The following is a 16,180-nucleotide window of genomic DNA, read 5'->3' on the forward strand; positions in this document are numbered from 1 at the left end:
CCAGGCTAGTCAATGCTTCCCTCCTAGTCAGGGTCAGTCAGAACCCACCCACCAGGCCTTCTCCTCAGCCCCAAGCCCTCTATCCGTGGGTACAGGGGGAAGTGCTTCTTTTTTTTTTCCCATTTGGGATCTAAGTTCCCTGACCAGGGGTTGAACCCACGCCTCCTGCACTGGAAGCTCATAGTCTTAACCGCTGGACTACCATGAAGTCCCAGAACACCGTCTTGCATCATGGTCTTTCAGTCAGCTTATGATCACCAATATCCCGGGTCTCTCTCATGGGGGCTGCAATCCAGACGCTGCATGTACAGATAACCTTAGGTCTTGCCCCTGCCCCCAAATGCCTGGGGTAAAAACTGTCCCCTCAAAACCTGAGGATGGGCCCTGAGGGGACTGAGCAGGGGCTACCAGCAGGGTCCTGAGCCAAGGGTTTATTGTTCAAGCGGTAACTGACCCTTGCTTCAGGCTCAGGAGGCAGAACTGAGGGGCTGCCAAAGCCTTCCACAAACAAAACCCCACCCTCAGGAACTCAGTTCGGTGGGGGCTGCAGAACGAGCAACAAGGACTGCACTTGGAAGGGAGTAAAGGTGAGCTTCAGGCGGTTGTCCCGGAGGAGTAGGGGCCCAGAAGGGTCGCGGCGCTCCAGGAGGTCACAGCTGGAGAACAGGAAGTGACCATGAGGGCCCCGCGAGGGCAAGACCCCTACTGCTACCCTGCACCCCTACTCACAGGACGGCCTCCTGAACCGGTAGCAACGTGTGCAGCCAGCAGTCGGTGTGACTACCGTGGGCCTCGTAGAGCCGCAGCAGGAGTGTGCGGCCCTGGGGGCTGGTCTCTGCCTGCGGAGGGAGGTGTGGTGGTGGGCGGGGTCTACGGCAGGCCCCGCCCCGAACGCGCCCCTGCCCCGCCCCGCCCCTTGCCTGCTTGACAGTCTCCAGCACGACCGCAGGCGAGGACACTGAGAAGGCGCTCCAGGCAGCGGTGGGCGCCGGGCCCGGGGCCGGCAGCGCCAGCAGCGGGAAGTTGAGGCTGTAAGCAGCGGGGATAACGCCAGCGTCCTGGAACGAGCCTGGGCGCAGACCGGAAAAGGGACGTGTGGTGGAACATGGGGTCAGGGTGCGGGACTACAGGCATTTTCCCCACTTACCGTTGGGGCAGCGGAGGCCGAGAAGGGCAGAGGAATATGGGGCGCAGCACTCACCCTTGTGCGGCATCAGCGCGTAGGTGAACTCGTGGCGTCCCATGTCCACGGTGGCGTCAGGGGACTTAGGCGCTCGCAAGCTGCGGTGGGGAGGGTGGGAAAGGACAGGCCGGAGCTGCTGCAGTTCTCTCCTGGCAAGACTGGGATCCCATAGCAGTCCCTGGGGGGCACCCCACTCACAGCGAGAGGCTGAGGACGTTGCCCCGTACTGACGCACCATACTTGCAGTCATTGAGCAGAGCCAGCCCAAAGCCGTGCTCTGACAGATCCATCCAGCGGTGGGCCCACACCTGCAGCGCAGATCAGAGACCCGCCTGGTGCCCCCCCCCCCCCCATGTGCTCCAGAGCTCCCTGTCCTAGACTGAGGGATGCTTTGGGACCTCACCACTGACTGAATTCCAGCTCTCACCTCGGAAGGCCCTGGGCACACCACACAGCCTGTCTAAGCTTCAGTCCCTCATCTGGGAAAGGTGGATTAAGAGTCCTTACCCCATCAAATGGGCATGAATATCAAACTGAACATAAAGCACAATGCCTGACATACATGCCAGGAACCATCATGTTCCTCCTCACCCCATACCAAACAACGAGTCATTCCCCAGCCAGGGAGGAGCCAAACCTTCCACCCCACACCACCCCATGGCAGACCTCAAATCGAGCCCAGTCCCAAGAGGTGTTGTAGTGGGTGGGCCGCTGCAGATGTCCAAACTGGACCTCATAGGTGGCCTGGGGGCTGCGCACACGGGCAGGGAACTCCACCTTCAGGAACTTGTGGGCCTCGTGCCAGTGCACCTGTGGGGGGTGGGGGACAAGGGGCTGGCCCCTCCTCACCAGCCACACCCAGGGAAGATACCCACCACCCTGCCCCCTGCTACCTCAGTGTGGAAGCGGACATAGGGGCAGCCAACGTCCAACACAACCTCCTGGCTGAGCCGACTATTAGGACTGATCTGCAGCAGGAACCAGGCGCTGCCCCGCACACCACCCTCAGTGCCCACTGCCAGGGTCCCTGCCTGGCCCAGCACTGGCTTCCTGTGGAATAGGGGGGAGAGGCGCTGAGCCAGGACAGCCTGGCAGAGTGGACCCAGTACACTTGTTCGTATTCCCACTACCACTACCCTGAATCCTGCCCACCCCTCACCGTGTTTCTAGGTGGTAGTCCATGACGTCCCACGCATCCCAGTACAGGGGGACATCATCAAACAGCACAAACTGGTTCCCCACGGCGCCCTCAGCAATGGCCTCCCTGGAAAGACATGGACATCAATACTTTATAACCGAATGATCTTGGTCTCCTAGCTGTTTGAGGTAGGTGGGGTGGAGAGTAGGGTGAGTAGGCCCTGCTCCATGTGTGGGTCCCAGTCCAGAGCCACTTGTGGGCTACTGTGGTCAGCTGTGGCCAGGGGACAGAGGGAATGAGAGGTCTGGGGTCCACCTGCCAGGCACTGGGAGAGGGCAAGGGGTAAGCACCTGCCAGAGGCCACCAGCACCAGGGATGTCAGGCGGCCAGTTGGGTCCAGCCTCACTCGGATGATGCCGTTGTCCAGAGTCACAGAACTGTCAGTCTTGGTGGGAGGGTGCCTTGAGGCTAGGTCTGCAGGGGCGTCCCGCAACCAACAGCCCACCTGACCTCCAGCCCCAGCCCTGCCTCGCCACTTGCTCCAGACTGGGGAGCTCAGAACTTCCACACTTCTGTTAGGGACAGCCCAGGACAGCCCCTGCCCCACCGCCACATGCCAGCACTCACCTCTTGCACTACGAACACAGGCTGCTGGGGCAGCAAGGGCTGCAGTGAGGTGGGGGTGGGAGCAGGAGCAAAGCCCATGCTGGGGACGGTGACCAGGGCTGGGGAGGAGGCTGGGTGTCAGGGCAGCCTCCTTGACCTTTCAGGAACCATACTTGGAGCAGGGTAGGGTGGGGTGGAGGGAGTAAATACTCCTCCTCCTCTCTAGCCTGGGGCACCCTGGGGCAGAGACCCCCAGGCCAATGTCCCTGACTCTCAATTTGGCCTTGATCTCTCCTGCCACAGTAGACACCCTTCTCCCCAGCTCATACCTAAGGAGTGGGCCCCACCAGGCCGGGGCAGGGCCAGAACTTCGGTGCGCTTCCAGGGCAGTGTGTTGACAATGAGAAGGCCCTCAGGACCTGGCTCCCCAGCACACAGGGCTGCAGCTGCAGCACTGAGCAGTGTGTTGCCATGGGAACGGATGTCTGGGGAGAGACTGGTTGGTTATGGGTGGGCAGGGGGTCCGGGTGACCCCTGAATGTCCCATGGGGGACACTCTGGGCGCTGCACCAGGTGCTGGAAAGCTGTGGAAATGTTATCAGCCTCACCTTCGTAGTGGCACATGGCTTCCTCTGCCACCAGCTGGATGCAGCTCCCAGTCACCACATCATGGAACTGGGTCAGGAGCAGGAGCCTGCGGGGGCCAAGGGCAGGGCTGAGAAGGATGGGAGGCTGGGGAAGGCTGGGAGGCTGGGGCAGCCACAGAGGCGTCTGGGTGAAGTTAGCAGGTGGCAGAAGATGTGCTGACCTCCAGAGATCCTGCAGCAGGGCAGCTGGGTAGAGGAACTGGGCACTGCGGGCCAAGGCCAGGCTGCTGAGCAGCTCCACGTCATGCAGGATACGCTCACACTCCCGGTTCCCCTTCTTGATCTGAGCCCAAGGGAGGGGGACTCAGTCTAGAGCCTGGGCAAGCATCCCAGGGCCCCCCTGCCAAAGCCTTCTCTTGCTCAGAACCCCTGATGCTCTCCAGGAACTCCTGGATGAAGCCTTATGTGTTGTCTGTCCCAAAAGCCTGCCTCCTCTCCCCTCTGCCCAAGACCCTCCCCGCTAAGAGATGCTGAGTCCCACCACCTCCAGGCTCCTAAGCACCCAGCTCTTGCACTCTTCTCAGCTCTTCCATGGAACACAAGCCTCTTCCCCCAGGTCTGGGCCACTCTAGGGCATCCCCGCTTCGCTGGTTCAGCAGCCAGATCCTGACCTGGGCATGGGTGGTGTAGGTGCCGTTGTGTAGCTCCAGAAAGAGCTCCCCAACCCAGGTGCACAGCTGCTCCGAGTGGCCCTCCAGCGCCGAGAAGAGTCGCTCCGGAGAAGACAGCTGCACCCTGAGGGAGACTGCAAACCTGGGTTTCCCAGCCTGGGCCATGTGACTCACCCTTCTTCCATGCAAGTGTGACAAGAGGTCCAGCCCCGACAGAATGGAGCCACCCCCAGAAGACTCCCTGTCCAGACAAGGCCAGGTCTGGACACCCCCCCCAGGAGAGTTCTGTTTTAGTGGCTTTAAGCTCCTTCCCACCTTCAGCTTTTCTCCCACCCCACCTCCAGGGTAGAAGTTGGGAGGTGCCCATGGTCTGGGATTGGAGGGAACAAGGTTGAGGGGAGGCACTGGGCCCAATGTCTGAGCAGAGGCAAGGCTCAGGGCAAGGGCAGAGGGTGGGGTGGAGTGAATCCAGGCCTGACCTGGGTAGCCCATCGGTATTGCATAGCCGCTTCAAGCGGTCCACCATGGTCTGGGTGGGGCCACCACCTCCATCCCCAAAGCCAAAGAGGAAGGCACTGTGGTTGGTCCGTCCCTTGTCCTGGTTTTTGGCCACTGTCTTCAGCACCTGGACAGGTGGGGGCAGGTCCACACTGGTCAGCTTAGGCTGGATGCCCGGCCCCCTCCAGCCTGCCTCCCTTCCCGACCTTGGCCACAAGATGCCTCTCACCTCCTCCACACTGCCCTGCATCCCATAGGAGTCACCAGGCGGGAAGTGGGCCAGCACCTGGGAGCCATCCAGCCCCTCCCAGAAAAAGGTATGGTGCTACAGGCAGGGAGACAGGGGGAAGAGTGAGGCCAGAGTCAGGGCTGAGGCAGAGCTGGGCCTCCCTCACCTGCCCCTCCTGTTGTGTGACCCCGGGAGAGGCATGTCTTCCCTGGGTGGGGGCTGGGTGGTTTGTCCAGGACCCCTCAATAAGCCTGGACGAGATGTTCAGGCCAGGAGGGACCCAGGCCCGCTCCAAGCCTGGCCCCCCGGGCTTGCTCACCGGGAAGGAGTTCACCAAGTTCCAGCTCAGCTTTTGGGTGAGGAAGCGCTTGATACCACAGCTACGCATGATCTGGGGCAGCTGCGCAGAGTAGCCGAATGTGTCTGGCAGCCAGAACTGCAGGGAGAAGGCGTCTGGGGCACGCAGACCCAGGAGCTCGGCAGAGCAGCCCAGCTGCAGCCCCTCCTCACTCGAGGGCAAGCTCCAGCCCCTACTGCCTGCCGGTGTAGCAGCTCCTCACCTACCTCTGAGCACATCTTCCCGAACTCCTGACGGAAGAAGTTCTGACCCTGCAGGAACTGCCTCACCATGGACTCTCCACTGGGAAGGTTCCCATCCTGGCCATGAGGGAAGAAGGGGGCCGCTGGGGTCAGGACCAGACAAGACGGGCAGGGACTCAGGCAACCACCCCATCCGGAGAAGCCAGGGCTCTGACACTGGGGGAAGCCAGTGTCCCGGAAGCGTCCATCTCCTCACTTCAGCCTAACCATCTGTCTGCCAGACAAGGAGGTATCTGGGGCCGGGTCATACAGATGGCCCGTCACAGTGCTTGAGACCCCCACCCCCCTGGAGTCTTGAACCCTAGGATTCCAGGGACTGATAAGAGGGCATAAAGGACCTGCAGAAAGTCACCAGCACAGCTGAGGACAGAACACTTGATGGTAAGGCCTGAGGCTGAGGGGCTGCAGAAGGCACTCACCATTTCCACCCAGGTGCCCCCCACGGGCACAAACTGCCCGCGGCAGGCAAACTCCTGAAGCCGGGCATGCAGGCCAGGGTAGTAGCTCCTCACCCACTCGAGCTGCTGCGCCTGTGGGGCAGATGGGGTGGGGGCTGGCCAGGAGCAACATGAACCCCACCCAGGACTGAGTGCCTGGGGCTCAGAAGGTGGGCTGCGAAGCCCTGGGAACCCCACACTAGCACCGCCTGGGGTCCAGGTACCACTCACACAGCCGTCCCTCTGACCTGGGAGCAGGCAAAGATGAACTCGGGGTTCCGCTCCATGAGCTGAACGACTGTCACCCAGCTCCGGGCACATTTCCGCACGGTCTCCTTGAAGGGCCAGAGCCAGGCTAGGCGGGGAGAAGGGTGAAGATAGAGGAGAGCAGCCAGGTTCCCAGCCCCTCACAGACCTCCAGCCACACCCCTGTCCCCTAGCACCCAACCAGGCCCCTCCTGGGCCACCAGAGGGTCACCATAGCCTTCCTCCCATCCCATCCCATTCCCTGCTGAGTCCTGTGGCATCTCTCCTGAGCTGTCACTTTTACATGGCTGGGGCTAGAGGGGCAATCTTATAGTCAGGAAGTGGGGGGCCCAGTCCCTGGATTGGCCTTATTCTGTGGTTTAGACAGGATCCTTTAGGAAGTAGCAGGGGTGGCCCCTCCCCTACACACACGGAAGACATCCAGGAACAGAGGGCACCGCTTCCCTGGATGGACCCGCCTGAGTCCATCCTGCCTGAGGCACTGCTGCCTCTCATAACCTCTAGGCCTCCTCAGTTCCTTCTTTACCAGCCCAGAGCGCCACATCCCATGCTTTGGCACAGCAGAGAAAGCCCCAGTTCTGTGGCTCAGAAACTTCAGCTGCATCAGAATCAATACCTTGGGAAGTTCGTTTAAAATGTCATTTCCTGTAAGCCTCAGACACTGCAGACTCATCAGGTTCCAAAATGAACTCCTGATCCTCCCCAGAAAGCCTCCCCCTATGCTTGCGTCCCCATCTCAACTACTTCCACACATCACTCCCGTCTGAGGATTCGACGGGATCACTCCCTTGAAGTGATCAAGGGATCACTCCCTTGTCAAATTCTTACTCATCCTCATTCTGTTCAAAGGTCACCTCCTCTAAGAAGCCCTTCTTGAATCTGCCAGACCCAGCTGGGTTATGTGCCTCTTTTGGGCTCCCCATCTCCCCACACTTCCCTCCATCATGGCAGCAACTGTCTCTGCCTATTTTGTGATCATCAGCCTCAATAATGCTCCCTGCTCCCCCCAATATCTAGCATAATGCCATCAAGGACATCAGATTTTTCTGAAAGAATAAATGAAGCCACATTTAACAAAAGCTACAGTCCATTCCCCTTTCTCCATTTTACACATGGGAAAAACTGAGGTCCAAGAACTTGAAGTGGATCACACAGTGCTTCCAGGGTGCAACAAGGTCTTCAAGACCACTCCTGACCCCCCATGCCGAGCCAACCCAGCCAACTGCTGCCCTACCTGTGTCAATGTGGCAGTGCCCCACGGCGTGGATGGTATGCTGGCTCTCACCCCCACGTTGGCCAAAAAACTTGGAGGCCAGGGCCTGGGCCACTGGGAAGGTCTCAGGTTGGGCAGGGTCACATACGTTCACCATCTGGTTGGCAGTGTATAGGGCCTGGAAGCTGCGCTGGTTGTCCTCCCCGAGGCCCTGCAGCAGGGTTCTGCCCCTTAATCCCCATCTCAAGCAAGCAGAAGCTCCAAAATTAGACCCCAGTTGATCTCCCAGGGGTTCTCAGCAGAGTTCCTCCCTACCACCAACCCTGTGCTCCTGCTGGTCCTCCTGCTCAGCACTGTCTCCCTCTTCCCCTTTACACAGGGAAGTCCTCCCAACACTCAGGCAGGCATAAAACTCTCTCTCTATTCTGGATTCCCGGAGCCCCAGCTATCTGACCCAAGAAACAGCCTGCCTGAAACAGGGCTCGAGAGAGTATACAGGTGGGGTGGGGGTGTTGAGTACCTTGGCGATGCCCAGCAGGAGCTCCAGGTCCACCAGGAGCTTGTAGACATCCCGGTGGAACACGGCCAGCTCAGCCCGGCTCACCTGGAACATCTTCTCTGGATCAGGGGCTGCGATCATGGATCCCTTTCCGGCCCCCAGGAGCCCATTGCAGGCTACTTCCACATAAAGGGTCAGGCTACAAATGTGGGGAGGCAGCCTCAGGCCAAGGGACTGGCAGAGGACTCTGGGGCTTGGGCAGGGAGGACCAAGGAGGCATCCAACAGACCCCTCCTCATGTGCCCGCAGGATCTACCACCCAGAGGATCTCACAGTTATGTCAGGTATGTTTGACAGAGGGTCATGGTGGAAACAACAGACTAAACCCACATTCTGCCTCGGCTGGGGAGGATAAGTAGCCAAGTTTGGAACTGTGTGAATTATGTTGTTATACTTCTGTTTCTAAAGCCGTCTATACAAAGCACTGCCTGGGTCTCAGAACCCTCTTTGCACATTAAAAACATGTTTGGATCTCCCAGGTCCAGGTTTCAGAGCAACAATCTGTCAGCCAACAGATGCAGGCCATTGTTCGGAGCAGTGTGATAGGCTGTGGTGCTGTTCTGCTCAATCTTCAGAAAGCAAACATGACTTCCTTCGGGAAGCCTTCTGGGACTCTTCCCCTAGTGCTCTCCTTAGTCTAGAACAGATTTCTCCCATTCAGAGTGCTTTCTTTCAGAGCCCTCATCAGTTTTGTAATTGGATATGTAAGTCTCCCTTGCTGTCAAAGATCACATCATTCACCATCATAGTCCCCATGTCTGGAAACATCAGATACACAATGTTTAATAAATACTGAATATAATAAAATATAACATCTAAGCAGAGTTTTTTGATGGTGTCATAAAATGCACATGTTACAATATGGAATTTTAAAAAATCAGGATGCAAAATATCAAACCTCAACTAATAAGTGCCACCTCTGAAAAAATTCCTGGGAAGAATGCTGAGCTGTTAATAATGGATATCTCTAGATGACGAGGTAGTAGGAATTACTAATATTTACTTCTTAGTGCTTTTCTGCATTTAATGTAGGAACTAAAATGCTATCTTTTTGGTCAGAAAAATCCTGCTTTTTAAAAACAAACTATGAGGGTTGAGGATGGTGGTATTGAAAGTGGGTGTGTTTCTGAGATCACTCTGGACCTTGGCGCCTCCTCACCCTCTGGTGCCTCCTTCCCCTACAGCACTGGTCAGCCATAGTCCAGGGACTCACTCACCTGCGGGGTTCTTTCTCCCCCAGCTTGTCGGTCAGAATGTAGCTGGTTTTCTCTCCCTCTTTGGTCAAACCCTGGTGGGGAGCAGAGTGAAAGAGACAGGGCCTGAGGCTTGTGGACGGTTCTGGTGAAGTATAAGCTGAAGGGGGCCAGGCCCCTCTACTGGACCTCTAGCACTAGCTCCTCTCTCCCAAAGCCAAGACTGACAAATCAGGGACCTCTGGTAGCAAGTGCGCCTCACCCCCAACGGCAGTCAGCACCATGGACACCAAATGTCACCTGTTGACCAGCAGAAAAGCCACTGGTCTTGTGGGGTCTTAGGTAGGTGTCAGGTCCTTGGTGGCTTCTGATGGCCTCTGTACCCCAAATAAGCATCTGACAGGAAACGCTATGAGGTCAGGGAAAGGTTTGCTTCATTCTCCACTACATCCCAGTGCTTAGCACAGGGACCTGTGAAGAGACAGCACTCAGGAGACATCCACTGAGCCAAGGAAGGGAGGGAGGAAGGGAGGGGTCTGCTGCCTTTCTGCATAGGAAGAGCAACAGTCCTAACCTGAGACTGAGGATTAGTCAAATTGAAATGGAAGCTGTGTGAACCCAAGCAAGTGTGCTAACCTCTACATATCTCAGTTTCTGTCTGTGAAAAGTGAAAGTGTTAGTCGCTTGGTGGTGTTTGACTCTGCAATTCCATGGACTGTAGTCCGCCAGGCTCCTCTGTCCATGGAATTCTCCAAGCAAGAATACTGGAGTGGGTAGCTTCCCTTCTCCGGGGATCTTCCTGACTCAGGGATCGAACTCAGGTCAGGTCTCCTGCACTGCAGGCAGATTCTTTACTGTCTGAGCCACTGGCCATAAAAACCTATCACATAGGATTATAAAGGTTAAACCTGATAAAGTTGGATGCATAAACAAGGCACTTAATAGTGGCTCTATCTGAGGAATTGGGGGTGAGGTGGTAGGGAGAGACCCATTATTTCAGGTAAAGAGGACTTTGTAAACTTTATATTATCCAAAACTGTTTCAAAGTCCTCCCCAGCTGCCATAAGCATACATTACATATAATAAAAACTAGTTTATTAAAAACTAAAAATAAAAGGTGATATAGTCTGCAAAGCCACTAGTCTGGCACCGAGCATCTAGTAAAGGTTTAGTAAGTCCATCTGCTGTACATATTATTGTATTTGATTAGTAACTAGTTTCATTCTAGAATGGGAGGGTGACCAGTCAGTGGCAGAGTTGGCTTAGCATTAATTATGTTGAGACCTTAAGTGATCCGCTTAAATATAAGAAGGAACAGTTACACAGGGGCCTAAGCAAAAACTCATCCAGTCCTGAAATCCTGATACTACCCTGCAGGCATAGCCACTCAGCTGTCGTTTCGCCAGAGACCAGGGCTGAAATGTGGCCATACTTGACCCAGGGCAGGGCTCCTCACCTGGACAGGTTCCCCATCACGCCACACCAGGCCTTCTCCATCACTTTCCCAGCGAAGGTGAACTTCCTGACCCACCCATGCCTCTGGGATGGTCAGCTCTACGCGGAACCAACAGGTCCACCATCTGCAACAGAACCACTAAGATGAGCCTAGGGGTCAAAGCCCTGTCCTTTCGACATACTTCCTATGATTAAGGGTCAGCAAAGGCTTGAGACTTTCTGCAGAATCTGCAGCACCACAAGATATTCAGCTTTGATCCACAAGAAAGAAACAATGGGCTGTGTAGCAAGGTGAGAGAAGGAGGCAGAGAGTCAGCGGTCTGTGATCTGTCCTAGAGTGCCCTTCCTAAGGGATGTCACTGAGCAGGAAGAAGTGAAGTGTAAATCACTCAGTCGTGTCCGACTCTTTGTGACACCATGGACTGTAGCCCGCCAGGCTCCTCTGTCCGTGGAATTCTCCAGGCAAGAATACTGGAGTAGGTTGCCGTTCCCTTCTCTAGGGGATCTTCCCAACCCAGGGATTGAACCCAAGTCTCTCGCATTGCGGACGGATTCTTTAACATCTGAGCCACAGGGAAGCCCGTGGGGAGTAGTAGGGAAGAGAAAATTCTTCCATGAAGGCTTGAGGAACCAGGGAGCTATCTCCAGCAGAGGGTGCTGCTCTGCCCTAAGTGACTGTCTAGGGCAGAAAGCCGACAATGGAGGCTTATAGGGGAGTCAAACAAGCTGGGAGGTGGGGCCCAGGGACTCCGCCCTCTCTGGAGCGTTACCCACGTGGGTCCGAAGCTGTCGCCGACCTGCGCCGGGCGGAAGTCCTGCTGGACTGCCTCCTCGTAGGGAAGTCTTTCGGGCGTCAAGAAGCTGGAGAGCTCGGCCACTGGGCAGCTGTGTCCGAAGAGCCTGGGCGGGAGGGGCAGGTGGCGCGCGCTCGTGGGCCAGCCGGCGGGTGGGGATGTGCGTTCCCTCCATCCACCGCCGGGAGGGCTGCCCCACGACACAGTCTCTCCCCACTCCCTCCTCCCGGGCCTCAGCACTATCTGAGGCGGACACTTTGTCCCTCGGCCCACGTGGCCGAAGCTTGGGTTTCCCCCCGGAAGGGAAGGCTAGAGACGCGTGGATGCGGCCGGCGGGTGCCCTGGGCGAGGGGGCCACACCTGCCGCGGAGATTACAATCGGTAAAGTAGAGCGGCGACACGAATTTCTCCACCCGCTCCAGCGTAGTGCGCCAGTGCTTCAGGGCCGGCGCCGCCGCCATCGCCTCGCGCTCGCTCATCTCTCCTCTCCCCTCTCCCCGGAAGGCCCCAGGCGCTGCCGGCGCGATCCTCGGCCTGGAACCAAAGGTTCCGGCGCCGAAAAGGCGCCTTCCAGGCCCGGGCAACTTTCCGTGGAACACCAACGGCTCAGTGAAGCCCCGCTGCTCCGAACTTTGAGCAGCGAGCTGAAAGCTAAAAGCTGCGCTTCTGAGGCTTTACTCTTATCTCGGTCCAAGCTGGTCGCCACTGGGCAAATCCTTAAGTAAAATAGGAAGTCTGACGTTTCGATTCTGAGAAAAGCCTAGGACAGAGACAGACCGAAGGCGCGACTGGTGGGAGCTTGGGTTGCTGCAGATCCAGATCACTGAAGTCTCAGAAGCTACAAGAGGAACCTCCTTGCCTATGGTTCTGTGTCTGCTTAAGGTGGCGCCAGGGACCGGTGCTTTCAAGCTGCCCATTGCCAGAAACTTAAGACTTTGAGACGACAGATCAAACATAGAATTTATGAGCCTAACAGAATAATGCATTTCTCTATAGGGACTGATGAGTTCAGAGAAGCCATAATACCAGAAACACCTCCAATTTCATCCTCATGTTACTCTGGCAGTCTATTGGCAGTCTATTGGCAGCTTTCCCCCACCTCCCTCCTGGGAATGGGATGAAATCTTCCTCTATAAAATCATTAGGAAGAAAAGTATATACACAACATAACGGACCCCTGATGTTTTAATAGAAATACTGACCAAGTTTACAACATTTCAAATGCAAATCGTAGGGAAAGGTGACTTAAGTACAGAATACCAAACATGACTTAAAATATAACTTGCTGCTGTAAGATAGGCTGAGCTGAGCTTGGAGTTCAGATGTCAGAAGGCAGGAGACATAAAAATGCTGTTTGTAAATCCTGGCTGTAGGTGAAGCTCCCTTCTTCTGGTTGCACTAGTAGGATTGGTCCTGAAACCCTATCCTGACCTGCAGGCAGCTGCTCTGGACATAACCCTCTGCAGACACAGCAATAGCTGGGGCTGCCTGGGTCACGTTCAATCAGTTCCCCCTATTAACTCCAAGTCAACAGGATCTTTCTTAAGCAAGCAGATGGGGATGGGTTGAGTTACTGGTGGATAACCTGAAGATCCTACCCAACCCATCAGTATCACTACACCTTCCAAGTGAGGCAGTGCTGCAGCTTCACCAGAATCTCCTCCCACAGCCTTTGCTGCCACCTCACACATGTGAGCTGAGTCTCCTCCTGTAACTGTCCCATCCCTCCACTGCCCCCCTCAACAAGTCTAAAAAGCAGATAAGCTTACCATTCGTAAGGAAAGTCCAGAGCAAAAAAAATTGTGGTTTTGTGGTGGTGATATTAGGGATTTTTAATTAAAAAGCAAACAAAACCACACAGGAACACCGTTGTTTACTTTGACTAGAGTAATGGTTGCTGGAGAAAAATTCACCAAAGTCCTGGGAGGGGCTCAGTTGGTGTTTGTTCAGAAAAGTCAGGCTGCCCACATACAAAAATCCTGATCACTCGTTTAAATATCTGCTGCTTTAAATTTACGTAATTAAAAAATATATATACGTATATATTCCATTTGCAGTTGCTAATGTATCAAGTCTTCTCCCTCCTAACCCCATTTATATCACACACTGTGTACACACTTCTTTCAAACACTAGTTTGGTATTTAAGCTGTTCACTCCCATTTCCAATGAGGGGAAGAAAAAATAGAGAAGCACAAACTATACAGCTGCACAACATACCCATATGTAAAATATTTCCAAACAGCTGAAATAAGGGGGTAGAATATGTGCCAAAAGAATGAATAATTCTATTTTTAAAATGTGAGATATTTTGATTTGGGACAAGTGCAACTGACTGCCAACTATTTAAAGCAAAATCCTGTTTTTGTACTGTATGTAGATAAGGAACCGAAGCCCAAATCCCTGCTCCACGGTATTCTCTGGTGAGGACAAGGGACTTGTGGTGAGAGTTTATTCCTTAAGTAAGAACCAAGCTTTATTTATTTACAAAAAAAAAAAAGTTGGGGCAAGAAGGAAGACAAGTTTTACACAAAAGTACTACAACGGTAACTCCCTTTGGTAAAAAGTGTAATAAATGTCTTGTACATCTGTTCATAGGTACTAAATCTGAAGCCACATAGAACTATGGTACACAAGAAGCTAGAGCAGTTATGCTAGCACATCAAAGCATATTTCTTTTAATAAAAAATTGACAGTATGTACATTATTTACAAAAAAAAAAGAAAAACCAAGTTAAAATTGTGTGTGTGTGTGTGAGTAAAGCTGGTGGATGGCACTAGGGTAGACTAGTAAAGAAGCAGGTACAAAACAGTTCCACGGGAGCTAAAAAGGACGACTGATTTGAACTTGTTGAGGCTGAGAACCAGAGGAGAGAAGAAAGGGTGGGCAGCAAGGTATTCATCAGGAATCAAATCCACAAGATGATCAATCCCAAAGCCAAACTGCAGGTCCCAGAGAAAACCTAATGGGTGATCTAGATGTGCTCAAGTGACCAGGAAAAAAAAATCCAATCCAGTTTTTTTTTTTTTTTTCCTTTTTGGGGGGAAGAGGAAAGGAGCAGTGACCATCAGAGTTACAATCCATCTAAGCGATGACTCTTCTCGAGTCTGTCAGTCGATGCTTGCCCATCCAGTCCAGGTGTGAACAGCATCCGGTTCCCTCACCGAAGGTCGCCCCAAGAGGCTCCAGTCTCCACTCTGCTGGTGTGTGCAAGCTGCGTGTCCCTGTGCTTGCATGGGTTTCCTCCCCTCCAGGGCAGGCTAATACCCAAAACCCCTGGGAAAAGTTCCAACTCCGGCTTTGTGAGGGATCACACGTTCCTTATATGCAGCCCACTTGGTGCCAGGTTGCACCAGCCACGCACAGATCAGGTGGCCATGTCCCAGAGAGGCCCAGTGAGGCTTGAAAGGCATCTTCCTTGTTTCTTCAGTGTGTGCGAGTATACGCGCCCCCCCCACACACACCACCCCCCTCCAGTTATCTGCTCTGGCTTTGCAGTTATGGGGTTTTGAACACTGTGCCGTATTTGACACGGTACTTGTTAATGCTCACGAAGTGCAGGGTCTCTGTGTCACAGGTGGTGGTGCAGGGCACCAGGCCCTCCAGCCCCTCACCCATAAGCCACTTGCTGGTCTCCGCTGCCATTTCACGGGGCACATGCTCCTTGGTCCATTTATCTACCCAGGCCTGGAACCTCTGATGTAGCCGCTTGCTTACACGCTCATGGGACTGCAAAATAGAACAAAGAAACCACCCATGAACTAGGACTAAAAAACCCTTTAAATACAAAATCCAATTTTCTTCTAAAGTAGCAGAGGAAAGATGTGGGCTCAAGTTGCAGATCACAAAGCCCCCAGAGAAATGCCAACCCAAGGTCTGGTCAGAATTAGCTCAGTGCTTCTCGATTTTAGTCTGCAGCATCACCATGTGGTGGCGTGTTGAGGAAGAAGGTCTTGGGAAAAACGTGTACAGAGTTTCTTGTTTCCATCAATCTGTATTTATAAACCAGCAACTCAGCCGATTCTAATGTACCCTAAGTGAGACAATGAGCTGAGGCTGTTGGTCATTTCTGTCACAGCGTAAGGCAAAGGGTTTAAAACCCACTATCCCTTCCTCCTATTATCCCACTCTGTCCAGCAGATTGTTGGAAACAGCAGATCTTTAGTGGAGGTTTTTTGTTCCTACCTCCAACATACTTGTTGGTGCCCATAAGCAAGGAAGGGAAGGTGATACAGAGATAAATTAGGTGTTCCCAGCTCCCTACATCATTTGAATCAGACATGCAGACATATAACATACAGCTCTGAGAGAGTAGCAGATTAAATTGCCCACCCTGTGCTTCCCACTTGAATGTTCAGTAGTCCTTTGATCTGCCTCCCAAACCTGGTAATAACCCTTTCCTGTTAACAGACATACCCCTAAGCTTCCCAGTTACTCAAGCAAAATAAGCAAAGAAACAAAATCAAAAAACAAAACCCACCAGGTATCATCCTTAATGTTCTCCTTTCTCTTAACCTCCCCACATCCAATCATTAGCACATCCTGACAATTATATCTCCAGTCCTTTTTTGGCACACAGCATGGCATATGGGATCCTAGCTCCCTGACCAGGGATCAAACCCAGGCCTCTTGCATTGGAAGCTCCACGGTCTTAACCACTGGACCACCAGGGAAGTCCCTCCAATCTAATTAAAATCCCTCTACAACCCTGATAGTCTGGGCAGTCATCATATCTCATATGGATGAGAACAG

General features: G+C 54.0%; 2 protein-coding genes across 9 annotated transcripts in view; both read right to left on the bottom strand.

Annotated features, from left to right (window-relative positions):
- Nucleotides 1-416: 416 nt before the first annotated feature.
- MAN2C1 (mannosidase alpha class 2C member 1) lies at nucleotides 417-11,950 on the bottom strand. Of its 3 annotated transcripts, XM_020873587.2 has the most exons (26): nucleotides 11,791-11,943; nucleotides 11,411-11,536; nucleotides 10,638-10,761; nucleotides 9,206-9,276; nucleotides 7,950-8,127; nucleotides 7,451-7,640; nucleotides 6,198-6,304; nucleotides 5,932-6,042; nucleotides 5,477-5,569; nucleotides 5,232-5,348; nucleotides 4,913-5,008; nucleotides 4,665-4,810; nucleotides 4,186-4,309; nucleotides 3,736-3,857; nucleotides 3,536-3,621; nucleotides 3,257-3,412; nucleotides 2,949-3,046; nucleotides 2,672-2,766; nucleotides 2,343-2,447; nucleotides 2,077-2,233; nucleotides 1,850-1,993; nucleotides 1,382-1,491; nucleotides 1,202-1,281; nucleotides 921-1,069; nucleotides 730-839; nucleotides 417-656 (listed from the first exon to the last, which is right to left on the bottom strand). In XM_020873587.2, exons 1-26 carry the CDS (start codon nucleotides 11,907-11,909, stop codon nucleotides 530-532), a joined length of 3,141 nt encoding a protein of 1,046 aa, XP_020729246.2. In that variant the 5' UTR covers nucleotides 11,910-11,943; the 3' UTR covers nucleotides 417-529. The 3 variants fall into 3 exon arrangements, with proteins under 3 accessions (XP_020729246.2, XP_070333682.1, XP_070333681.1); XM_070477581.1 differs by having other exon boundaries at nucleotides 2,672-3,058; nucleotides 3,238-3,412; nucleotides 11,791-11,950; XM_070477580.1 differs by lacking the exons at nucleotides 10,638-10,761; nucleotides 11,411-11,536; nucleotides 11,791-11,943 and having other exon boundaries at nucleotides 7,950-8,104; nucleotides 9,206-9,260.
- Nucleotides 11,951-12,597: 647 nt separating this feature from the next.
- The window catches only part of SIN3A (SIN3 transcription regulator family member A), a 66,976-nt gene continuing 63,393 nt past the window's right edge, over nucleotides 12,598-16,180 (bottom strand). For all 6 annotated transcript variants that reach the window (XM_020873586.2, XM_070477579.1, XM_020873584.2 and 3 more), the window contains one exon: nucleotides 12,598-15,157. In XM_020873586.2, coding sequence (XP_020729245.2) covers nucleotides 14,927-15,157 — 231 coding nt within the window. In that variant the 3' untranslated portion in view covers nucleotides 12,598-14,926. The remainder of the gene's footprint in view (nucleotides 15,158-16,180) is intronic.

Source organism: Odocoileus virginianus, chromosome 16 (assembly GCF_023699985.2).
Source record: "Odocoileus virginianus isolate 20LAN1187 ecotype Illinois chromosome 16, Ovbor_1.2, whole genome shotgun sequence".
NCBI lineage: Eukaryota > Metazoa > Chordata > Mammalia > Artiodactyla > Cervidae > Odocoileus > Odocoileus virginianus.